Source organism: Marmota flaviventris, chromosome 5 (assembly GCF_047511675.1).
Source record: "Marmota flaviventris isolate mMarFla1 chromosome 5, mMarFla1.hap1, whole genome shotgun sequence".
NCBI lineage: Eukaryota > Metazoa > Chordata > Mammalia > Rodentia > Sciuridae > Marmota > Marmota flaviventris.
In genome coordinates, this window is record NC_092502.1 from 117,068,977 (window position 1) to 117,095,441 (window position 26,465).

At 35.7% G+C, this 26,465-nt stretch overlaps 3 protein-coding genes and 1 non-coding gene across 13 annotated transcripts in view; 1 reads left to right on the forward strand and 3 right to left on the reverse strand.

Moving 5' to 3' along the window:
* The window catches only part of Ipo11 (importin 11), a 202,416-nt gene extending 201,688 nt beyond the window's left edge, over nt 1–728 (reverse strand). For both annotated transcript variants that reach the window (XM_071612569.1, XM_071612568.1), the window contains exon 1: nt 551–728. The gene's annotated coding sequence lies outside the window, so the exon portion shown is untranslated. The remainder of the gene's footprint in view (nt 1–550) is intronic.
* Nucleotides 729–781: 53 nt separating this feature from the next.
* On the forward strand, nt 782–12,298 carry Dimt1 (DIM1 rRNA methyltransferase and ribosome maturation factor). 4 transcript variants are annotated; one of them, XM_027938170.2, is made up of 12 exons: nt 793–993; nt 1,346–1,419; nt 1,931–2,017; nt 3,645–3,706; nt 3,786–3,879; nt 3,964–4,013; nt 5,253–5,376; nt 5,513–5,605; nt 7,174–7,238; nt 8,270–8,333; nt 10,088–10,194; nt 11,847–12,298. In XM_027938170.2, the coding sequence occupies exons 1-12, from the start codon at nt 918–920 to the stop codon at nt 11,887–11,889; spliced, it is 939 nt and encodes a 312-aa protein (XP_027793971.2). In that variant the 5' UTR covers nt 793–917; the 3' UTR covers nt 11,890–12,298. The 4 variants fall into 4 exon arrangements, with proteins under 4 accessions (XP_027793973.2, XP_027793971.2, XP_027793974.1 ...); XM_027938173.2 differs by lacking the exon at nt 793–993 and adding an exon at nt 1,001–1,076; XM_027938171.3 differs by lacking the exon at nt 793–993 and adding an exon at nt 1,099–1,202.
* The window catches only part of Kif2a (kinesin family member 2A), a 70,955-nt gene continuing 54,537 nt past the window's right edge, over nt 10,048–26,465 (reverse strand). For 4 of the 6 annotated variants that reach the window (XM_027938169.2, XM_027938167.2, XM_027938166.2 and 1 more), the window contains exons 17-21: nt 23,190–23,340; nt 19,699–19,800; nt 16,265–16,400; nt 12,354–15,302; nt 10,048–11,536 (exon numbers count right to left, since the gene is read on the reverse strand). In XM_027938169.2, the coding sequence (XP_027793970.1) occupies nt 15,217–15,302; nt 16,265–16,400; nt 19,699–19,800; nt 23,190–23,340 (475 nt within the window). In that variant the 3' untranslated portion in view covers nt 10,048–11,536; nt 12,354–15,216. Of the gene's footprint in view, nt 11,537–12,353; nt 15,303–16,264; nt 16,401–19,698; nt 19,801–23,189; nt 23,341–24,215; nt 24,330–26,465 lie in introns of all 6 variants that reach the window. The other 2 variants (XM_071612572.1, XM_071612571.1) reach the window with 2 other exon arrangements.
* On the reverse strand, nt 24,621–24,698 carry Trnaa-agc (transfer RNA alanine (anticodon AGC)). The gene has a single exon. It is a non-coding gene; the product is annotated as a tRNA-Ala (tRNA).

Genomic DNA, 26,465 nt, shown 5'->3' on the forward strand with positions numbered 1-26,465 from the left:
TTTCTTTAGTAATGACAGGAAAAGACTTTTTTCCATAGAGTATACACTGAAATTTTTAAAACCGAGAGCCACTACATTGGAAGGTGAAATTGACGCAGATCTTGTATTCATGGAGGTTACAGTCAGGTTGACACACCCATTACAACACCCAATACATACGTATTACCACACAGCGTTTTGGAGCTTTTGGTTGATCTCTCAGTGGAATAAACTTTGAGAGCAGTCTCTAATATGTAACCGTGAATTTCCAGCAGTGGCCTATATAGAGCTGGGGCTCATAAAAAAAAAAAAAAAAAAACGTACAGAGAATGAATGATGAAGCACAAAGGGAAGTAAAGGAATCAGAAGCGCTAGTGGAACTAGAGGCTAATTCCATTTTCGGAGTTCCCTTCTATACAGCAAGCAGAGGAGAAACGTAAGGAGTTTCCACCCTGCAATCTGCACGTAAGCAGGAAAGAGACACGTGAAAGAAAACTTCTCTGGATGTCAGCGATCCCAGAACCTGGCCTATTAGAGGAGGCTTAACCACATTAAATAACTTAAACCTTACGCTTAGAGTACCACACAGCTTCTCCGCTAGCTCCTTGTGGACGGCGACGAGGTACCCCGCCCCAACTCTAAGCCAGCCAATCCAAACTGTCAGACTCGGTGGCGCGGGGCCTTCTGGGATTCGTCGCTCCCGAGTCCAGGCTTTCCTGCAGCTGCTGATTACAATTTCCGGCGACCCCTGGGCTCCACGCTCAGCACCCTTCTGGAGGAGGAGTCCAGGGCGTACGGAGGCGGAACGTGGGCCTCGCCCTTTCCCCACGTCGTGCGTACCGGTGACTGGCAGCGTCTCTCTAGTGCTGCAAAGACTATAGCTTTCAAGCTTTGGGACTTGTTCACTTCGCGGGCCTAGATTCCCGCTTTCTGCAGGGATGCCGAAGATCAAGTCAGGGGCGAGCGGCTGCCGCAAGCGACAGGAACAGCGCCGGGAGCTAAAAAACGCCGGAGGTGTGGACAGCCGGGAGGAAACAGGGTTCCGGTCCAGTCTTCCTGCGGGACCATTCCTGGCGCGGACCGAGGCCCAAACCCGGGTAGATGGCCCGCCGCCACCTGCGCTCCTGAAAGCGCGGATGTCGGAGGTTCCTGGAGCGCCGGCCCCAGAGCCCAGCGCGTCGCCTCAAACAAGGCCCGCGGGGGGATGGACTTAAAGCAGTGTGGTCAGTCCCGGCCCGGGGTGGGATCTTCGCTGGCTTCGTTGGCACAGTAATCTAACCCCACTACCGATCCCGCTTTCTTCTCTGGGACGGCCTGATATCTAATCGTGGTTGAGAAGTGAAGGCTGTTTTGTGTTTTCTTCCAGGACTCATGTTCAACACGGGGATTGGGCAACACATTTTGAAAAATCCTCTCATTGTTAACAGCATTATCGATAAGGTGGGTGTGATGGAGGAACGGGAGAGAGGAGTTTGTTGGATTATTAATTTTATTTTCACCATACTTAAGCGAAGAGGGACATAAAGTAGATGTTTGGTAAATATTTGTTGAACGAATTAAAAAATGGTCTAGGACTCACAGGCTGGGTCAGAATTGAGAAATATTGATTCTTAGTCAAATTCATCATACACAGTTCTTTCCCATTTGAATTTGTTGGTATGAACAGAGTTGGTAACAGGATGCTATTGGAATCATTTCCTAAGTAGAAAGACAATTTAGAAAGAAATGCTATTCTTGTTTTTCTGACTCCTAAAGATGAGAAGTATACCCCAGGTTAAGAGAGGTCTCAGCTTTTCATTTGCACCTAATATATTAATTTTGGAACCACACATATGAAGAAATCTCATTAAAATGAAGTCCGAGTAAGATCTCTGAACGCTTAAAAAGATGTTCAAGTATAAACTGTGTTCCAAAATGCTAAAGGATCTCAAGTGGTTGTGCTTGCTTTTAGGCTGCCCTAAGACCAACGGATGTGGTGCTGGAAGTTGGACCTGGAACTGGCAACATGACTGTAAAGTTGTTAGAAAAGGCAAAAAAGGTAAAAATGAGGTTTAATGTTTTAATATCACAAATGACTGTAGCAAGCTCAGCTGGTATACAAACATAAAACTGTCTTAATTGTAATGCTTGATTCCTTACTAGGAATTTTATCTTAGAAAGTATGAAATATATTAGGAAAACTGGTCATATTAGCTGAGGATGGAGGCACACACCTGTGCAAATTAGGGAGGCTGAGGCAGTAAGATCACAAGGTCAAGGCCAGCCTCAGCAACTCAGGGAGACCCTGTCTCAAAATAAAGGGCTGGCTGTGTGGCTCAGTGGTTAAGTGCCCTTAGGTTCAATCCCTGGTACCATTAAAAAAAAGAAAGAAAAGAAAACTGACATATTAGGTATTTTGACAGGGAATTAATTATTGTAGTTAGAGGACTAAAAGAACAAAATGGGAACACTAAACCCCAAAATAATTACAAAGATCAGTTAACCGCCTTTAGCCCTAGAAAAACAAAGCAAAGAAATTGTGATTTTTGGAACCCAGAAATTTATAGAAGACCTGCAGAGCTAGAGTTCATGCCTCTAAGATTGAGGTGCCACCTGGTCACTTCTAGTAACTTTTTTGTGTTTTGACTAATCCAGCTTTCAGTTAAGTGGAATCATTGTTGGGTCCTTGGTGGAAGCAAGAAACACATTTTAAAGGGCTTATCTAAAGAGAGTGATGAAGACTCTTTAGAGATGTATGGGAATGGGATTCAAGGAATCAATAAGCATTAATGAAATAATGAGGAGTAGCTACAGCAGGAAGCAGTTACCATCAAAAGGCCTGGTTAAAAGGGGAGAGACCAAGGAGAGTGTGATTTATTGAAGAGAAGCCACAACAGAACATAGCTCCTGCTGAAATATCTACAAGGCATGGACTAGGCTAGGAAATAAATACCCAATCTCTCCATTATAGGTACTCATATTGGTGCTTTTATTTATTTATTTATTGGTGCTGGGGATAGAACCCAGAATCTTCACATGCTAGGCAAATGCTCCACCACTGAGCCACAATGGTGTCCAGCTATTGCCTTTCACTGGCCAATCCCAACCAGAAGCCAAAGTATAAGGGAGCTGGACAGCATTTATATGGCAAAGCAAAGGTGAAATGAATATCAAATATAAGGTGAAAATATAAAATGAATCTGGGAGCCAGAAATAAGCAGCACGTGTTCTAAGCCATACACATGGTCTTCTTGGAAGTCAATGAAATCTAAGAACATATTGCAATAAAGTTACAAACATAGCTTTGTCTGCTATCCATTTTCACTTGAGAAGTTACTTACGCCACATGTTCTGGATCTCAGTTGATAAAAGAAGTAATATACTAGGAGTAGTTTTGTAAACTCTGGTCTAAAAACACTACATATATATTGTATATCCTTTTTTATCCACTGCTTAGTTACAAAGCATAGAGACAAAGCCAACAGAACAATTCTGGTGATTACTTGAGAATCTCACATAATGTCCTCTTTTCTGGGTGATGTTTTTTCTTTGTTGTTTAAAGTGGTAGAAAATAATTGAAGGAGTATGGTTAGAAATTGGAAGACAGTTTAAATCATATAAGAATTACTGGTTGGGTAATAAGATACTTTCATAATGAACCTAATAAATTTTTTTTGTTAATTTAGGTAATTGCCTGTGAACTTGACACAAGGCTAGTAGCAGAACTGCACAAAAGAGTTCAGGGCACGTGAGTATACACAATAGAATTAAAGTGCATTTTGGTCTCTTGAAACAACATTCTTCTAAATTTATTTTCATATTATTAGACCTCTGGCCAGCAAACTTCAAGTTATGGTGGGTGATGTGTTGAAAACAGACTTGCCATTCTTTGATACTTGTGTGGCAAATTTGCCTTATCAGGTATGTCCTCAAGTTGTCAGAATCATCTTACTAAGTGTTTCTCTGATGTGTCTTTCCTGAGAGTAACTAGTAATTCTCTTACAGATCTCTTCTCCTTTTGTCTTCAAGCTTTTGCTGCACCGACCTTTTTTCAGGTTTGTGACAAAAAAACAAGAGTTACTGCCATATTTAAGAAAGATGGACAGTTTAGGCCAGGAACACAAAAGACAGTTGAAAATGAAAGTCAAGTAAATTGAAAAACTATTGTAGACTTTTTATAGAAAACATTGATTTGTATGGAGGTCTTTTTCTTTTTTTCAATTGACCAGAGTTATTTTGTAGAGCATTGGGAGGGTAGTATGACTTTCCCTATTTTCTAATCCTCTGCCATTAACATAGATCATACTATTTTATTACCTTATGTCTACATAAATTGCAGTGGCTTCCTAACTGGTCTCTGGTAGAGTCTTTCCAGTGGCTTTCAAACTGCAATTCAGATACCCCTTAATGGTTATAAAGTAAATTCAGTGAGTCATGATCATCCTTTTTTTTTTTAATAACATGGAATAGAATATATCAGAAGGCATTGTACATGGTCCAGGTGATATTGTTTCATGAAACTTTGGTTTGAAGTATATAAACAGAAATACATATAGATATTTTTGTAATTGCAAATATATTTCTTAATGTGATTCACTCACAGAAAAGAAAGTTGAAATGCAGCTTTGAAGATGATTTTGTTAGCCTCCCAAAGTCTCCCTGTTTGAAGAAAAAAGTCCATATTCTTTAAACTGTTAAACTAACAGGACATAATATCACAACTTGCCTTTCCAGCCTGCAGTATTTCTTAAAGTATTATCTGCCACACAAATATAATTCTGCTAGTCAATTTTGTGTGTTTATATGTAGTACTGACGATTGAACCTTTGGGTGCTTTACTACTGAACTTACATACCTAGGCCTTATTATTTTTTGAGACAGGGTCTCAGTAAGTTGCCAGGGGTGGCCTTGAACTTGAGATCCTCCTGCTTTAGCCTTCTTAGAAGCTAGGATTACAGGTATGCACCACTGTGCCCAACAACAGAATCAGTTTTATTGTTTTTGTATAAGGGGTGATGTACTGATACAGATCTGAAGTACCTACCCATCTGATGTTTGAGGGCAAGCAGTCTTCCTTGGGGTTAGGGATATGGCCATTATAAAACATAACAAAGCCAACTATTTTCATTTTGTGGTAACAAAACTAAAGCTTAAAGTTTTCTACCTTCTAACCGGCTGAACTCATCATCAACTACAGATACTGCTCTGCTATTTCCTTCCCCTCAAAATTTATTGTAGTCAAAGTACATTCATAGTTAATAGTGATGATTTCCTTATTCTTGTTTTCTTTTCAGATGTGCTATACTTATGTTTCAAAGAGAATTTGCCCTCCGACTGGTTGCAAAACCTGGAGATAAGTTATACTGCAGACTCTCAATTAATACACAGCTATTAGCACGTGTGGACCATCTAATGAAAGTAAGTGTATTTTATTACTGAAATAGGCTAGTAACCTCATCTTTTGAGCATCTAGCTGTGCCTTTTGTGAGGACAGAATCTTTGATTACTAACTAAAAGTTGCTTTTGAGAGGATTAAATGTTTTCTGATTAACAGGTTGGAAAGAATAACTTCAGACCACCACCCAAGGTAGAATCCAGTGTTGTAAGGATAGAACCCAAGAATCCACCACCACCTATCAATTTTCAGGTGAGGTTAAAATACTATATCATTCTAAAACAAAAGAACTCTAACTTAGAAAATCTGTGTCTATAATAGCAGAAAAAAAATATTGTAGGTCTAAATAGATAGGAAAATGTGAATTACAGCTTTGTGATGATGGAGTAGATGGAATAATTTGATGCATGATAGAAAGACAAAACATATGTCTGTAAAAGACACAATTAGAATGCAAATGCATTGCACTTAAGAGAGTATAGCTCTGAAAATCTTATCTATTTGAGTAACTTGTAAAAAAGGTAAAATGAAAATTGTTTTGAGTAATATTTTGGGTAATACTCTGTAATAAAAATTCTTGTTTTTGTGACTTAAAAAAAGAAATCTAGACTACTTGATGTCAAATCTTACTATAGTCACTTTATGGAAAAACATAATTGTTTGATAAACTTGTTTTAAGTGATCTGTCCATAACTCCTTTAAGGAGGTTTAGGTGCATTACACAGGCTATATCCTAAATCATGTCTGTTTTGAATCTCATTTTTAATTTTTTGTGGGTTTGATAATAGAGATCAAAACTAAAGGTGTTTACCATTGAGGTACAACTCTCATCCTTCTTATTTTTTTGAGATGAGGTGTCACTAAGTTGATGAGGATCTGTGTTAATAAGGCTGATGTCAAACTTGTGATCCTCCTTCCTCAGACTTTTGAGTTGCTGGGATTGCAGCTGTGTGACACTGCACCTGGCTGAAACTTTTTTTTTTTTTTGGGGGGGGGGGGCGGTATCAAGGATTGAATCCAGGGGCATTCAACCACTGAACCATATCCCCAACCCTATTTTCCGATTTTATTTAGAGACAGGGTCTCACTGAGTTGCTAGCACCTCACTGTTGCTAAGGCTGGCTTTGAACTTTGATTCTCCTGTCTCAGCCTCTCCTGAGCTGCTGAGATTACAGGCATGCACCACTGTGCCTGGCAGAATCTTATTTTTGAACACAATATGGTTCTTTGTTCACGTGTGGACTTTGTACACAGTACTGGGGATTGAACCCAGGTTTACTCTACCATTGAGCTACATCCCCAGCCTTTTTTCTTTTGAGTTAGGGTCTTGTTAAGTTGCCAAGGCTAGCCTTGAACTTGCAGTCCTCCTTCTGCAGAGTCCCTAGTAACATGGAGCCAAGTACAGTGACATATGCCTGTAATCCTAGCAACTCAGGAAGCTGAAGCAGAAAGATCACAAGTTCAAGACCAACCTAGTCACATATAGGACTATTTTACTTTTTTTTCTTAATTTAAAAAAAATATATATTCAGTGAAGTGCACAAAGACACCAGAATCAAGAGTACATCTTACTTTAGCATACCATATTCATCACTCAAGGTTTCTTCCAGTTTTATACATCAAAAAACAAAAACAGGCTGGAGCTCAGTGGTAGAGCACTTGCCTAGCACGTGTGAGGCACTGCATTCAATTCCCAGCACCATATGTAAGTGAATAAAGTAAAATAAAGGTCCGTCGACAAATGAAAGAACAAAACAACACCTAATAGGCAGTGGCAAGGAGTTTGGTGTTTTGAGGAAAATATCCATCTTCTGTTTCAGGAATGGGATGGCCTAGTAAGGATCACTTTTGTAAGGAAAAACAAGACACTATCTGCTGCATTTAAGTAAGTATATTACTAATTTCTAATATATGAAGGGCCAGTGCCCCAGACGCCATCCTAGAATCTGGTCCTTTTCCTGAATAGCCAGCCCAAAGCATAAAGATTATTCATCCAGACAGACTTCATCCTTTTAACTATCGGTGCTTTAGAAGGCAGACTAATATCATGAAGAAAGTTCCTAGAGTTGGAGTCAGATAAGAGTTATGGAAAATTAGGGGGGGGGGAAGGAAAAAAGACCTGACCATCTACTTGTGTAGGTTTTTTTTTCCCCCTCCCTTATTGGAAAAATGTAATAAGCTGAGTGCAGTGGTGCCTGTGTGGTCTCAGTAACTTAGGAGGCTGAGACCACATTATAAGTTCAAGATCAGCCTGGGCAAAGCAAGACCTTGTCTCAAAATTTAAAAGCATAAAAAGGAGTGGGGGATGTAGCTTAGTGGTAGAGGATCCTTGGAAGATCCTTACCAAAAAGAAAGAAGGTGTAATGATGGCCCACCCATTTAACATTTGTGGATAATTTGTGCCATTTTATTAACTTGGAAAATGAAACACAACTTAAGGTCTAAAGGAAAAAAAGAGGCGAGAGCCAGCTTTATACGGTTTGGAGATTTAAAAATGCTTATGTAGCCAGGCACAGTAGTGGATACCTGTAATCTCAGCAACTTAGAAGATTGAGGTCAAAGGATGACAAGTTTGAGGCCCACCTCAGCATCTTAGCAGACCCTGTCTCAGAATAAAAAATAAAAAGAACTGGGCATGTGGCTAAATGGTATAGTACCTCTGGGTTGAATCCTTAGTACCAAAAAAAAAAAAAGGGGGGGGGGGGAATCTTGTCCATTTAAAAAAAAAAGATGTTTATCAGGACTCTGCTTTTTAAAAATAATTTTTGCATCATAAAAGTTTAAGTATTCAACACCTTTTTATTTAAATTCCTTAATTTTAGCAAGTGGAACATAGATTAAATTTTATCTGAACAGAAATTATGTACAAAATCTCTGATTTGGAAGTAATATTTATATCACTTGTTTACGCTATAGATCAAGTGCAGTACAACAGCTGTTAGAAAAAAACTACAGAATTCACTGTTCACTCCATAATATTGTAAGTATAAGTTGTTTTAATTATTTGTTATAAAATATTCATCTATTTTTTTTTATTATCATGAGATTAATTTTGTACATATCAGTGATCCTTAAAAGACAGTATATGATATATAACTAGTTTAATTTTGACTTGAATACTGACTGGTATTACGACAGGGTGGAGTAGTCGAGATTGCTCAAGATGCTGCAATAGATCTTGAGCAATCCCGACTACTCCACCCTGTCGTAACTACTAATAGCTTTAAAAAAAAAAAAAGGATTATATTTAGCTGGGCACAGTGTCACACACCTGTAATTCCAACAGCTCGGGAGGCTGAGGCAGGAGGATTTCGAATTCAAAGCCAGCTTCAGCAAGTTAGTGAGGCCCTAAGCAACTCAGTGAGACTGTGTCTAAATAAAATCCAGAAAAGGGCTGGGGATGTAACTCAGAAGTATCCCTGGGTTCAATACCAGGTATCCCCTCCCCACAAAAAAAAAAAAAAAAATCCAATTTAGCCAAGTATTTTCTCAATGCTATAAATGTATAACTTGCTCATTTTAAAATAATTGTGTACAATTTGCTATCCTCTGAATTGTGATCGTCCCATTTGGTACTCATGTAGCAATCATAAATTAATCTATTTTGGTACTGGGGATTGAACCCAGGGGTGCTTGACCACTGAGCCATATCCCTACTCCTTTTAATTTTTTGAGACAGGGTCTTGCCAAGCTATTTAGCGCCTCACTTAATCCCTGAGGTTGGCCTTGCAACTGCAATTCTTCTGAGCCCCTGGGATTACTGGTGTGCAATTACAAATTTAAAGTTAGTTTTCTTTGTAGCTATTTTTTTTTATAAACTTTTTAAAAAATATTTTATTTCTTTAGTTGTAGTTGGACACAATACCTTTATTTTATTTTTTACATGATGCTGAGGCTCGAACCTAGGGCCTCACACACTAGGTGAGCGCTCTACTGCTTAGCCCCAACTCCAGTCCCTTTGTAAATATTTTTAATACCTAGAAACTGAAGTAATACAATACACTATAGGCTACATAGCAGACTTCTTTGTTGTGAATTTCATACCACTTAACACATTCACACATTTTTTTAAACAAGAGTCAGAGCTGCCCCCTTCACGTGGAGGTAGCCCCCACTCCCTTTCCTGATTTAAAGTATGCAGTATATTCATGCGCATATTCACATGAAGATGAGATGTTTGCTTTTTATGGCTCAGATCTTGTATGGTTTAATGCACCACAAATACTGTCTCCATCCTATGTTATGGGTAGGTCATGAAACATCAGCTTAAGTAAACTGTTAAGCTGGATTAAGAACAATTTTTGAGTAGAAGATGTGAATCAAATATGAAACACTTAATATTCTAAATGATCAGAGACAGACAGGTCATCTCAGAAAAATTAACTGGTTAGATGAAATTGTGGCAATAAAATGTGAGAATTTTGAAAGGAGTAACAGCTGCTTTAAATAAAATTTCTAGCTTTATGAAGTCTGAAATTAGTGACTATTTCAGAATTTTAATGATGAAACGGGCAATATAGATGATACCCATTCAAGATATTGTGTTAAAGTGGTAAAAAATGAGCCGCTTAACTAATTAGAGATCTCAGTCTTATCCAAACCTTCAGGTTTTCCACGCTGTCATCAACAGATGTATTAAAACGGACTATTTAGGACTTACTGGATTAGGCAAAAAAAGAGCCAAGGGAACTTCATTAAAGATATGTTCATTTATTCTGAATCTTATATTGATAGATAATACCAGAAGATTTCAGCATAGCAGATAAAATACAGCAAATCCTAACCAGCACAGGTTTTAGTGACAAACGGGCCCGTTCCATGGACATAGATGACTTTATCAGGTAATTACAGGGTTTTTTTGCCTGTGTTTACATTTTACTGTGGTACTTTTAGATTAAGAGATTTAAAGGCTTTTAAGTGGTATAAGGTGCTACCTGGGAGAGTTATTGCATAGCACTTCCATGGTATGGAATAGTATTTGGTATAAGATGGAAGCTAGTTAGCTGCAGCAGAATGAACTTTTTTTTAATTTTATTTTTTTGAAGAACAGTCCCAGCCAGAAGATTGTTAATGTGTGTTGTAGTCTGTGTGTTCCTTCCCTCCTGCCCTGCCTTCCCACTGCCAACTCAAATTCATAGTCTCTCAAAGCCCATAAGGTTGAAAAATCATAACACATGTAACTGCATGATTCTTTATTCGGAATCGCTATCATTAAATAGATCTTATCAAGCATGAAATGTAAGTTATAATCTGTTTATCCTTTTAGTATTAGTTGTTTTATAGTCTGAAGGAAGTTCTATATATATTTAGTAAAATACCTGTCAAATTACCTGGGCAATTCAGACCAAAATTTGCTTTTCTTTAAACTAAAGCAGTTAAGTTTCATGAAAATAAGGCTTCAATTAATCACCTAGATAAAATAACCTGTACTCAGTTGATCTGTTTTTTACTCATTAACACTAACTTTCAGAACTTTTTAGCTATTTAGCCAGTTTACTTTTAAAGCATCAATGCTTTAGATAGAGGATGAATTTTTTAAAAAATTATTGTAGATTGTTATAAATCATTGTTTTGACTTCTATGCTGAAAACATGTCAACACAGTTAATAGATGGTAATCCTAAGAGTTGAACACTACTCATATGTATCTATACTTTGCTTTTTCGTACATTTTAATTCATCTGTTATTATGGACAAGCCTGGAAATAGTTTATCTTGATTGCTTCATTCTCACTAAATTTCTTTAGGGTGCAGTTTGCTAATAACTAAAGTCAGTTGTTGGGTGCAGTGGCGCATGCCTTAATCCCAGCAGTTTAGGAGGCTGAGGCAGGAGGATTGTGAGTTCAAAGCCAGCCTCAGTAGAAGCGAAACACTAAGCAACTCAGTGAGACCCTGTCTCTAAATAAAGTACAAAATAGGGTTGGGGATGTAGACCCTGTCTCTGAATAAAATACAAAATAGGGTTGGGGATGCAGCTCAGTGGTTGAGTGCCACTGATTTCAATCCCTAGTAAACCCCGCCCACCCCCACTCCTAAAAAGGTCAGCTAAGTACACAGGTATCCACAGAGAGAAACAATGTTTAAAAGTTTTTACTTTGAACCTCAGCTCAGAAGAATATGAAGACTGGTGATTCATCTGACTTCTGCCTTAAATTGCAGACAGCTTCTTGTTCAGTTAATTAAGCTGAAATAGAACAAATGCCAATGAGCTCTTACGCTTCAGACAGCAAAAATGTAAAATAATTTCAGTCAGGTTCAATATAATTTAAAACATGTATGTTATAACAAAAAAGAAGTACCAACATGACATGGTTTTTATCCAAGTTATAAATTCAGCTGGAGAATAAGGTTTCTTTATAATGACTAATGTTAGGAGTTGGATGGTTGCATTAAGTAAGCTGATGTGTGCATGTATTATTAGTTATGGTACAAATCTATACATTATCACAGTGTCACAAATTAGCTTTTTAATATCATTGCATTTTGTTTTTTAGATTGCTACATGGATTCAATGCAGAAGGTATCCATTTTTCCTAGCTATTTGGAAAATAATTTTGTCAAGGTCAAGAAAAAATTAATTCTAGATTTCTAATATTTGAGAAGACAAATTCTGCTTTTGCTCAACTGGAACATTATTTGCTTGACTATTTTTGTACTGTTATTTTGTATTTTTAAGGCAGTAACAAGTCTTGTTTGTTTTGAATATACTCCATGTGGCAGGGTTCAATCTATACACAGTAATCTTCAAGTTCAAGAGCCGCAGATACGCACAACCTTAAACTTACCATTTCTAGCAGTTTATCTTACATCTCTTTACCATGTTCTATACTGTAAAGACCTTTTTAGGCCATCAGCTCTGTTCCTCAAGTTTAAGTGTGTTAAATTAGTCACATATTACCTATCCATTTCTTATTCACATGTACAATAAAATATTTGTTTCTTAAAATGTTATTTGCTTCTTTCTTTTCCCTATTTACACAGTTTCTTCTATTGTCACCTACCTCTTCAGCTATAGTGTTGCAGCATAAGCTACATGGTGGTTCTGGGTAAGACTCAGTCTGTTGCTATCATACAATGCCAGGCATGTTCTGAGTTTGACTCCTTATCTATAAAACGAGGAAGCTCAGCTAGAATGAAATTAACTATAAAATTATATCATTTTTCTTGGAGAGATAATCATAGAGTTTTATAATTCAAAAATAGGTTTTAAAATATGTGCTGTTAACTCCATTAAAAAAAAAAGTTTTTTTTCCCACAACTACAGGTTCCTGGCATTAATGAATCTATATAATGAAAAGTTTTAGTATTTTTTCATATACCTGGTATTTACTTTTAAGCTATGTAAAAATTATCAAATTGAGAATTCCAGTAGAGTCATATACAAGTTTTATTAGCTACTCAATTCAAATCAATATAGTGTTAAATATATTTTAATTAAGAAAATTAATAAAAATACCTTCATTGATATTTGGCTTTCTGTATAACTAAAACTTAATAGGAGTGATTCCAATTAATTTGCAAAGGTACACTGAGTAAACCTAGAAGGGAAGATATTTAAGTCTGGCTTCAAAGTCATATAGTAAATGTTACTAGTTAAAATAATATTTATATATCAGCTTTCAAGTCTGAGAAAATACTAAAAAGTATTAAATTCAGAACAAAAAAATGAAGTTACTTAGCTGTACAATCCAGTTTTACTACATGAATATTAAAAATCTACTTAAGGGTAGATTTTTTTTTTTTTTAATCTCACAAACCGTTTACTTCGCAAAGTTCACTTTTGTCCTAGCTTTGTCCTAAGGTTGAATTCAGCTTTCTTAGGTTGTTTCCCTCTAGCCTTATATGCTTAGTTTTAGTCCCTTTTCTGTTCTTCAGTTCTCACCTCCCAAGTTCTTTGCTGGTACTAAATTTTTGAAAAACCTTGACTACCACTGAGAATGAAGCTATCATAGTATAAGGCAGCAAGTAGAATCATCTCTAAAAAGACCCTCCAAAGAATGGTATCCATCCAATGCAAATAATATCAAAGCTAATCTGTTTTGCTTACACTGCTCAAGCTTATGTCTTCATTGCCCTTTGTAGATTAGTTAGTCTCAAAAACTGCCTTTTTTATACAGTCCCTGCAGTGTCAACAGTTACCACTTCTCCATTCTTCTTTGAAATAAACAGAAATAGAATACATCTTAACAAATGCAAGAAAACCTGAGTTCCTTCCAAAACAAAGGTCATTGTATTGAAGTAAATTATCTCTAAACTCATACCATAGATTTCATTTATTAATAAGCATATTATGAAAAATCTACATTTTAGATTTCATGTTTACAGAGCTTTTCACCATGGTATTTGAATTTCTCACAGCTACCCTCTGAGAGTATTATAGACAGTGAAGTAGAGAATCTGGCTCATGACTCTCTGTCATAGCTTCCCTTTGGCTCATGGATGAGCTACTCGTTCCCTAGAGTAAATCAAAATAAGATGTCCTTCATAGATTTTGTTATTCATCTACTCCTGGACACTATCCTGGGAACACAGGGAAAACTCCGAGAGAGAAATTTCTGACAAATTATTTACATGGGAAAAAAAGGCCAGTTTTCTTTCTTAGAGTACCAATCTGCAAAAATAACTGCTGCCATTTAAAGAGTAGCATACCTTACCACCAATCTGTTGGTGAGAATTTCACTATTCCTACCAAATAATGGTGAAACATCACGTATTAAGTACAGGATGGAACTTCGGTTAGATCTGCCCTTTAAGGCAATGTCAACTCTCTCAGCTTAATTCTTTTTCAAGGGAGTTACTGTCTACACTTGGCTTAAACTAACTACTATTATGAACTACTTTCAATGTACGTATAACTGTTCATGCATCAGAAGCCAATTTCCTTTAACAGTACATTTAAAGTCATATTTTGGGGTGCTAATGAACACTTCAACTTAAGAAATGGTACTGGAAATGATCAAATTGCACTATTACTCTTGTTAATACCACACTGGCACACACACTGCATATATATTTATCATCCTAAGATAAAACTCTTCTCAGAATTTCATTACTTTTTATTATACACCAACTAGTTTATATTTTAGTTTTTTTTTTTTTTTTTACAAAGAAAATGCTAAGAAAATTAAAATCACGTTATGGTTTTAAAGTCATAATTCCAGATTTCTTTACATATAGGATGGAATGGTCCAGCAGCTATGTCCACTGTCACAGACTTTAGTTCCGTTCAATGATATGGCACATCCTGCAAAATTAACTAGTCACACAAAAAAATGTCTCAAACACAGTAGAAATGTACACACAATAAAGGTAATTTACAATGACAAATAAGGAATGTAATTTATCATGGCTGTGCTTAAGAAATTTAGGGTCGATAGCCTTAATCAAGGCACAGAGCAGGAAAAGGTGAGCACAGCTCTCTAAAAGTAGGCAAGGTATGTACAATCACTGATGAGGTATGCATGCACGCAAAGGATTTAAAACTGCTCAATCTCGCTATGAAAATTGAACTGAGTTAACAGGAAATGCTGTGGCTTCTCCCTACAATTCACCTCTGGATCAAGTCCACAATCTTACTTCATCACATAGAAAATAAAATTGGCAAGGATCTCCAAAAGTAAATCGCTATTTGGGTAAATGAAACAAAATGCTTCACTAATTCCAACTCTTCGTTGTGCCTCCTGGACTAGAAGCATTTTGGACTTTTGAGTGTTTCACAAAATTGAAATGTCATTCAGGTGAAGGACAAGACATTTTCCACAGACACTTAAAATTTCAAACTTTCGAATGGCCCTTACAGCTGAACCATTTTATGTTACAGTAAGTAGTGAGGGTTCTGGGGATCCTTCAGCAGCGAATACCAATTTAAAGGGCACGGGGTCTCTTGGGGTTAATTTGCTTGCTGGCTTGTTCTTCTTCTTGTAGAGCTGCTCGGAAAGATTTCACTTTATCTTGGAAAAAGAAAGAACAAAGGAATAAGTATTGCATGCAAAAATAGTATACAACTATATGGATCCTATCAAGATTAGCGCTCATTTCATAACATTAAATCACTATTTTCCCTTCTGTTCCTTCAGAACTAAATATAATGCTAGTTGATGATGGACCTTTATTAACTTATTTACTTATATGTGGTGCTGAGAATTGAACCCAGTGCCTCACATGTGCTAGGCAAGTGCTCTACCACTGAGTTACAACCCCAGCCCTCGACTATGTTTCATCACAAATTCCTGGAAATGAGCCTTTTTCTATAATAACCAACTTCTTGAAGGGCCCACTTTTAAAAATTAAGCACCCTATTTGCTGCTAAAAACTCTACATACACACAGCAAACATTCTATCCTGCATTAAGCAAGAGACAGATTAGCACAATCACAAGAACATATTTGAAGTAATATAGATAAGCTATTTTAAAAAGTCAAAAAGATATGGCATATAGGTGAACCACATACTTCCCTTCATAAGTAAGGTGAAAAGGGTAGTCATCTCAATAACTTTACCTTTGTTTATTTTTAGCACAGAAAGATGAAGATAGACATTATTCAATGATGATCTTGAACAGATCTAATATAAGAATAATAATTCTGACAAGCACTGGCCTACCAACTAAGTATCTGAGTGGGACATAAAACTTGCAAACTAATCATAAGATGCCTTTATTTTTCAAAGGACTAAAAAAAAAAATGACTAGGAAGAACTTGAAATGACACGACACTTCATGTTTTATTTAGGAAAAACCAGACTAGTTAGTTCATCTTTATACGTCTGTAAAGAAGGTATAAAATGGTACTCATAATTCACACTTCAATATTGTCATATTGCAATAGGAAATCCTACAACTGGTAATATGTACACCCCAATACCAAACAGATTTCATACCAAACAATAAAATGAAAAAAAAAAAAAGAATTACCCCGCAGCTCAGTTAAAATGTCTATTTTTTGCTCAAGTATCGCTTCAAGTTGTGTAGCATATGAATCTACATCATAGTCTACTTCTTCAGTCATCTCTAGGAGAGCCTTTTCATCTTCTAACCATCGAATAGATTCCTAAAAAGAAAAAATTATAATTTTAAGCCTTTTTATAAAACAGATATCAATTTACAAATTCTGTTAATTACAAACATATTTAAGATGGTATCTTGTAAAACTAACAGATAAAACATCTCTATTCACAGTAAAATTAAGAAATATTTTCTTAAGTTCAAACACAAACACATACATGATTGGCCAAATAACATTACTTCATTTCTTGACTTTTTTATTCTACCTAGAGTGGATTTTTGGAGAAAGAATTCATCAAACACATTAACATCAGTGGTCAAAGTAAATTTTAAAAACTTAATAGCTGTTCCTGAAACAAGGGAAGAATTGGCATAATAAGGCTACTGAACAATTTGATGAGGGCTTTGGAAGGCCTATAACTTAAGTCATCTGGAATTAATTTATCCAGTTGGAACCTGTTATGGTTTGAATATGATTTGTCCCCTCTGAACCATTTTGGAATTTAAACTCCATTGTGAATTAAGAGGGTGAACACATCTAAACTATGGTGGTGAGGATTAAAGCCATCAAGGTGGAGCCCCTATGGTTGAATACTGGTGGCTTTAAAATAGACTCTGAGGTTGGGCCAAAACTAAACACTGGTTCTTCAAAATCATTGTTCAAAAAAATTTCAAAATCATTTAAAACTCTTATTCAAAACCATGAGGAACCAGCGGATAGCCAATTTAGAAAAGTCAAAAAAGCCCCTCAATGGTAGCTACTTACTATTAATAAATGCTTCTAGGAACTTGGTAATCTTTGTATATGAAACCCATGAGTTTTATTTTCTAGAATGTCAGAAGTCATAAAGATCATAACTGAGGTCAGATGGTACTAAATTGGAGTTTGGGGCATAAAAATAGGTGCTTTCCATACCAACCAAAAATAAATAAATGAGCAAAAGGAAGATCAGTAGTGTAGCAGAAGGAGAATGGGAAGGGAGGGGGAGAGAAAATGGAACAGGGATTGAAATCAAATTCTGTGCACATATGATTTTGTCAAAATGAACCCAACTACTATGTATAAGCTCTTATAAAAGATACTAATTTTTAAGAATGTGTACAATCTCAATTTTGCAAGTTATTAATTCACTTTAATGGCTAATTACAATTAGACTACTTCACCAGAATTTAAAAATTTCTATAGATACCTTTCATATAGATATTAATAAAAAAGTATCATTTAAAAATACAAATTATTTGTTTTTCTTTTCCTTTATTCATACACTTAATTTTTATTTAACAAAACCCTATTTTCAGAAATGACAGTTGATAGTATGTAAGCACTAATATATGGAAGTGAAAATAAAACTGGAAAGCCAGAACTCTAAGTGTTGATAACAAATGTGAGACCTCATCTACAAAAATGACAGAGAAAAGGTGGTCTTAATATGATCTTGTTCCAAAAGGGCAGAAACAACAATTTTCTTAAATTACTAGTGTCTTATTCTCGACTTAATCCAAACCTCTATGCCTATAAGCAGACTTTTTTCCTTTTCTTTTCTTTTTTTGTTTGGTACCAGGGAGTCAATCTAGAGGTGCTCAACCACTGAGCCACATCCCCAGCCCTTTTTATTTTATATTTTGAGACAGGGTCTTGCTAAGTTGCTTAGGGCCTTGCTAAATTGCTAAAGCTTGCTTTGAACTTGTATTCCTCAGGCCTCAGCCTCCCAAACAGCTAAGATTATAGGTATGCACGACCGTGCCTGGGTAATAAGAGATTCTTGTAATAAGAGCTTCATTAGAACCCTAACAGTTTTAATGAATTTGCATCCTAACTTGAAATCAACTCTTTCATTTTTGAGCCCTCATCCAGGTGCCTGAATGACCTGAAACTAAGGAATTTTATAGATTTCCTCAATATATGAAAAGCAACAGATCAATAAGAAGAATGAGTTATTGTTCACTTTTTTCTCGGGAAATAAAGTACTATAAGAAGTGGGAGGGGGGCTGGGGTTGTGGCTCAGAAAAAGAGCGCTTGCTTATTAGCACATGTGAGGCACTGGGTTCTATCCTCAGCACCACATAAAAATAAAATAAAGGTATTGTGTCCACCTACAACTAAAAAAAATAAATGTTTTAAAAAAAAGAAGTGGAGGGAGAGTAAAAAAAACCAAGTCAATAGTAAACTTCATAAGGATGTCTAAATGATATCTTCACTTCCTCATAAATACCATCACCCAGGATATTTTCCTGTTAAAAATCGGAAACCAGGTTTGGTGATGCACATTTTTTTTTTAAGTGATCACCTTATTTTTATGTGGTGCTGAGGATCAAATCCCATGCCTCATGCGTGCTAGGCAAGCACTGATATACATTTGTAGTCCCACAGTTAACTCAGGAGGTGAGGCAAGATGACCGCTTGACCCCAGGAGTTCAAAGATAGCCTGAGCAACGTGGCAAGACCCCATCTCAAAAGTACAAAAACAAGCGGGATGTGGTGGCAAATGCCTGTAATCCCAGTGACTCGGAACAGGATTATTGCAAATTCAACATCAACCTCAGCAACTAGGCAAGAACCTGTTTCAAAATAAGCAATAAATAAATTCCCCAGTACCACCAACCACCTCCCCCCCCCAAAAAAAAAAAAAACCACACACACTCTCCACAATAACTGGGAGAGTTATACAGTTAAAGTACTTTAAGACTGAATGCACAGTGGCAGCAACAGACAATTCAGTCTAAGCATTATTTCCATCTCCTAAAAGTACAAACTTTTCTGCTAATTATTTTTCAATTTTTTAAGGTAGGGTCTCACTATGTTGCCTCAAAAATAAAATTTTCCTCCCCAGCTTGCCAAATATCTGGGACTACAAGCACATGCCACTGTGCCCAGCTTCCCTAACCTTTAAAGGGTTTTTCTTATGCTGCCAAATAAACTGGCCTAACAAAGAAAGGAATATTAGTAGGCAGAAGTTGAACTCTTCTCCCCAAAATGGACAATTAACAAAAAGAAAGGGCAAGAAGGTGCTTTAAAAAAAAAAAACAGATCTTTTCACCATTGTGCAATGAATGTGTATGTGGATGTGTGGATGTGTGGTGTTAGGAATTGAATCCAGGTCCTTGTGCATGCAGGGCAAGCGTTCTACCAATTGAGCTATATCCCCAGCCCTCAGATGGATGTTTAGAATCACTGCTCATTGTATTAAAAAACTACTATGGGGGAGAAAATTGTCATGTCATATGCCCTACAAATATACATATAAACAAGTATTTTTTCTTAAGGAATGTTATTCCAAGAATGATGAAAGTTTTTGGTTAATATATCTCAAAATACTTTGATGAAAGAAAGATTCTCTCTTTACCTGGAACACTGCCCTGTGATCTTCTACAACTTGTTCTTCCATTTCTACCATTTGTGAGACAGCTTCATGGAAAGTAAACAATTGTGGAGAAACCTCTTCTTCCTTAAAATACAAAGTTTAAAAATTATGACATAAATGTTGTATTTTTAAATGCTAGAAAAGTAGTCGATTTTTGTGGTTTTCTTCTTTTTTTTTTTTTTGATGCCAAGTTCTGAACCTAGGACCTTACATGCTAAGCACACACCCTACTGCCCAACTCCTAAAAGTAGCTTTTTAATGACACTTTACAATAACATTTAGAATTTGAGGAAGCTTGAATGGTGATGACTACTCAAATATACATAAAAGTAAAAGTCACAATTTCTTTCTGTGGGTCAAAATAATATACATAACTCTCAGTAAAGCAATCCAAACTTTTTTATGAGTAGGTAATAATTTTCCTTGATGCCAGGGTTTACTGCAGAATTACCCCCAAAAAAGCACTCTTCAGGAACAGTCAGCTTTTCAAATATAAATCTTTTGCAAATTGTAAATATATTCAAATATTTCTTTACTACTGTTTTCTTTTCTGTATATGAATTAACTCATACACAGACAATTCTTGACTTAAGGATGGTTTAGATTATGGTTTTTAAGACTTTTCAATGACATAAAACCAATAAGTATCCAGAAATCATTTCAAAATCTGAATTTTGATCTTTTCTATTAATATGTTCACCATGTTAGGTGTGGTAAATGCATTTTCAACTTGTGATATCAGGATGTAACCCCATTGTTGAGTCAAGGACTACCTGTACATGTCTTAAGTTTCTTTTCTTAAAAGAGATGAACCAGGCATGGTGGCACATGCCTGTAATCCCAGCTACTCAGAATGCTGAGGCAAAAGGATGGTTAGATTGAGGTCAGCCTGGGCATTTTAGGGAGAACCTGTTTCAAAAGAAAAAAGAAAAGGGCTGGAGATAAATCTCAGTAGTAGTGAGATTATCTAGTATGGACAGGCCCTGCTTTTAATCCCCTGTAGCAAAGCGGGAGGGGGACTAAAAACACGATCTTTGGATTACGTAAAGATAATGTCTTTGATCAAATTAATACTCTGAAGGACTTAACTCTTAAAAAAAATAATTTTCAAATTATACTACATGATTTGCTTACCAGTTATTCTTCCTCCTCCTTTCATTTTTTTTGGATGGGATCTCACTATGTTATTCAAGATTATCCACAAATTCCTGGACTCAAGTGATCCTCCTGCCTCACCCTCCTAAGTACCTGCACCTATAGACATGTACCACCATTCCTGGCAGTTATTATAGAAATTTGAATTGACAGGATAGTTTTACTTCATCAACAATAACTATACATACACACAGACATACAACATATGCATTATGTTGGTTTTAGATCAATTCGAAACTTATATTGCTAAGGTTTCTTTCTGAAGTTTCTTTCCCAAGAAACCTTTACTTATTTTTCTTGGTGATTGAATCCAGGGCCTTATGCATGAGAGGCAAGCACTCTACCAACTGAGCTATATCCCCAGCCCTGATCCAAACACTTTTTTGTCTATACAATTTTCTTCTACTCTTGGAATACTAATGAACTTAATTATAAGTGTACCTATATTATTTTTGTCTCTAGGGCTTATCTTAGATGCTATTCCACTAATCTACCTTGTTAACTGTTAAGTCTTAGTCTCATTAGATATGAGAATAAAATGCAAACAGAAGAGAAGAATGCCTCTTAACTCTGGTTTTCAGAATCTTTGGGAGGTACCATAGCTATTACAATAAAGGAACTGATTTGAGGGCTCCAAGAACATGTATAGTGTCTTTTAAAACTTATGTAGACAGGGCAGGGAATGACGCCAGGATCTAATTTTTAGCTGTTTTTATGTTTCAAAATTTAGAACTCTTAATTTAAAACTAGTTTTCTCAACCTTTGAACTACTGACATTTTTGAGGGGTAGAGTGAAGAGTGTGGCTATCCCATGCACTACGTGTTTAAAAGCATCATAGCTTCTACCTACTAGATGCTAACAATATCACCTCAGCTGTGACAACCAAAAACATCTTCATATATTTTTGTCTTGGTTGGGCCAAATCACCTCTGGTTGAGGACAGCTGCTTACAGCCTTGATTTAGTAACAGAGGATGTGGAATGTGAAAACAAAAAAGTAGTATGGAATGTGGTAATCAAAAGCAGTTATGTCCATTTGTTACTCTAGAATATTTTGGATTTAACATCTGTCAGAAAGTATTACAACATAACCACTAATTCTGTTCTTTTCAAAGAATACTGTTGATGGAAATATGCTTAACTGACATAAATTGGATTGTGTCAAAAGAAAGATGTAGGTTTCAACTCTGGCCTCCTCACTTATAATCTTGGTCAAGTTGTTACGCCTCTTAGAAAATTAACTATGAAGTAGGGATAATTACAACACCTACCACATTGATTTGTGAGGATTAAATCAGGTAACAAGCAAAATATTTAGCAAATGTATGTCATGTAGTAAGCAATTAGTAAATGCCACCTTTTGACATTATGAGAAAATGCCACGATAGGATTTTAGTGGGAAAAACAGTGACATAAAACCATTTAAAATATACATGTTAAAATGAAATTAAATAACTACATAAATAACTCTTGTATTTCACACACAGAATGTAATCCTCTCAATATGTTAAAAACAATTATGTGGAAGCAAGTTATTATTTGTGCTTTCTTGCTTATTTATGCCCTTCTATCCTTATAGAGTGGGCAAACATTTTATTATTTTTAATAATTAGAACATTAAAAAAAGAGTACAGGGGTATGGTACCCAAGGTCTTGTGCATGCTGGGCAACACAATACCACTGAGCTACATCCCCAACCCTTTCTGGATTTGATTTCAAGACAGAGGTTTTTTAAGTTGCCCAGGCTGGCCTTTACTTCCGATCCTCCTACCTCTGTCTCTCAAGTTGCTGGAGTATAAGATGTGTCACTGTGCCCAGCTGGAAAAACAGAATTTTAAATTATGAAATATCATTAAACATTTCAAACATATAGAAAAGCAGCCTGGTTTAATGGATGATAGCATTTTGCCATGTTTGATTTTTAATGAAGGTCATGCCTTTGTCCACAGTTCCTTTATTTTGTTTTTAAGCTTTATAATGAGGTACTTACTGGATGTATAATTCTTAAACTTGCTTCTAACCTATATTACTAAAATTTTAATACTGGTATAAAATATGGGGGTGGGAGGTAATAGATTAGATCAGAGGTTTGGCAAACCAGATAGTAGATGTTTTAGATTTGTGAGCCATACAGTCTTTGGTACTGTTATGTAAGAAAGCAGCCAGGCAATCCATAAATGAGTAAGCATTGCTATGTTCTAATAAAACATTACTTGTAAAAACAGAGTATAGTTTGCTGACCCCTGACGTAGATAAAATTGAGCTATTAATGAAATGAACTAAAACTGCATCAATTACAACTATATTATCTCACTCACATTTTGTTCACAAAGAAGTTTTAGATCATCTCTCTGAGGGGAACTTCCCACACCCCACTGTGTCTCTAAGTCATCAATTTGGTTTGGTGGATGGTGCATTATAGGACGGACATCACCAGCCGCAGTTGGATCAACAGTCAGTTCTTTCACCCTATAGATAGAGAAGAGGTATCTAAAATTAACAAAGACTCATGCATAGGAGCAAGAAAATACCAACCTATTCAATTAAAGGCAATTCAAATAACACATTAGGATTGATGATGTCACCTTTATAGCTCAAATTTATCTGAACTCTCTGGAAACTCTTAATAGGATGTTTGGTTGTTTAATTCTAGTAGTTCACATAAGCAACTTTACAATTACTTCAAGAATAAATGTGCACAAAAGTGGAAATTCAAAGTATGCAGACTCAGTATTTCAAAGAAACACACTGTTGTAATTACATTATATGAGCAGAAAAATCTTTACAAAAGCATTAAGTTTTATAAATAGGTCATTGCTGATATCAGAGAATTTGATACACTTTGCAGATTTCTGATAGTTGAAATGCTTGAATTAAAATAGCTAAATATGAAATAATTTTATTTTCAAGGTATAAAGATTATAAGATTTGTATCATTTTAAAAAATGTTTGCTCCTCACATCTGAGAAAGGATATACTTTCTAATAGGAACCTTGTCATTTCCTTGCAGACAAGGAAATTTATAAGATCATACACAATACAGGTAAACTCTTCACTGCAAGCAAGACAAATTTATCTTTTAATGTAAGTATGCAAAAGTGACATCATCCTTTTAAAAATGAGGGGAAATAGGAAGCCTGAATTCTAAACCAAAATTTCAAAGCAAATAAATTAACACAGGACATAAAAATGCATATCATGCAGTACAACCAGCACCTGCCAAATGAAATGAAAATGAAAAATAATATGGCTCAGGACAAAAGAAGTAAATGAAATGTTTATATATAGAAAAAAAATTTTAAAAACTATTAAAATAAACATCTTATGTATAGAATGAAGTAGACCTGGTAATCGAAGGAGAAAAGTCGTCATACTCATAAGAAGGAGAGAGATCAGGGCGACTGCCACTACCCTGTGAGAAGGGAATGTCTGATGGACTAATTCCAAACTCCTTTACTCTGCAGCACCAAAACAGCAACAAATTAAAAGAAAATGTTTTTGTAAAAACAGCAATGCACATTTCAAGTTTTCATTTGAATTCAGTTTTGTTTAGAAAAGGTTATCAACACTGCTTAACAATGTATTTAGACTTTTATTTTATAAATAATCAGTTTTAAGAGGTTTTAACCTCTTAATCCCACTGATCCCTTACTCAAAAGACCTAAATAAAATCCTTCTTTTACTTTTTTAATAATACTTGAAATTTAACCACAAAGTACCAAATGTGGGGGGGGGTGGGATGGGAGTGAGGGAGGTACTGGGGATTGAACCCAGGGCCTTTTGCATGCTAGGCAAATACTCTATCTCTGAGCTACATTCCTACCTCCAGGACACTATCTAAATCCTGAAATACCATTTATTTAAACTACAAGACCACTCTTTCTTATGTTGTCAATTGCATAAATATTTATTAGTATTAATGACTTCCTAGTGCATTTGTGGACTTTCTCAAACAGGACACAAGAGTTAAAATTAAGCCCTAATTCTTTAAGTAACTCATTTTCACAAATTAACTTCTGCTTATACATCTAGAATGGTATTAGCTATGAAACATTATTCATATGATTGATAAAACAGTCACTCAACTTTTTTGTGGTTGGTGATTCAGATGAAGAACTCTGACTGAGAACTGCCTATACTAATGGAATTTAAGTTGTTTTTGCTAATGTTTGGATCCCACCCTAAGATATCTCCTTATGTGTGTGTAAATATTCCAAAATTTGAAGAAATCCAAAATCTAATACACTACTGATCTCAAAACATTTCAGGTAAAGGTTATTGAACATGTATATCATTTTCATATTAGGGGGAATCCTTTTCAGTCTAAAGTTTTAAGACATGAAGATTTTTTGTTTTAATTCTATTATCATGGCAAGAAGCTACCACACTAAGCTGTTCCCCACCTGTCCGTGAACAATTTTCAATAAGCAGCATTTTAAATTAATGATAAAAATCCTACATGCTAAAAAATTAATTACAAAAAAAATCACTTAGTTGCACAATAAGTTTTCAGCTAGGAGTAAATTCAAACTATAAAAGGAATTAAATTTTGAAATAAAGTTCTATTACATTTTTAACATAGCTATTAGATTTTAATACCTTTTTACAAAAGATTAATAGGTTTATACTTTCCAATGTTTACTACCATTTGAAATTTCTTCAGCTGAAACAAAACGTAAAAGAACAAAGTACATGATCCAAACATAGATCCTATGCTGCTTAAAGATATATTCATAGGCCGTAAAACTTTGGGTGTATGTATATATTTGTTTTTAATTTATTTATCAGTACTGGGAATTAAACCCAGCCCTTTTTATTTGTTATTTTTGATGCAGGGTCTCACTAAATTGCTGAGGTTGACCTTATAATTGCAATCCTCTTGCCTCGGCTGCCTCACTGGGGATTATAAATCAATGCCATTGCACACAGCTTAAAACTATTTTTAAGAGAGAACAAGCCAGGCATTGATGTATTCCTATAATCCCAGTGACTGGGAAGACTGCAGCAGGAGGTCTGCAATTTGAGACCAGCCTTATCAACTTAGGCTCCTCCAAAAAAAAGGGGGGAGGGGGGTGGGAACATAGCTCAGTGGTAGAGCATCCCCTGGGTTTAATCTCTATTACCAAAAAAAAAAATAAAAACTAGAGAGAGGGAGAAAGAAAAATAATGCTGGGCACAATGGAGAATCTTGGGTTTGAGCCCAGTTAAGGGTAACATAGGAAGATCCCATCTCCAAAAGCAGGTAAAAAAAAAAAGAGAGAGAGAGAGAAATTTGTTCCAAGAAGTCAGGACCATGATTACCTAAGGTGAGAAACTAATGGGATGGACAATTTTTGTAATCAGAAAGAATGAATACATTAAGAACATTGTAAGAGGCCAGTGATGTTCTATTTCCTAATATAATGCCAAATTTTTCACTATACAGGTATTCATTATTTTATTCACTTATATTTTAGGTAGTTTTTATGCACATGTGTTTCATATTGTAAGAAAAAGTTGAAAATAAAATTTCCATTATGATTAAAACAAAGAAACAAAATACTTTTGTCAAGCAAAACTAAGACAATCTTCACATTAGAAACAGTTCATAAAGA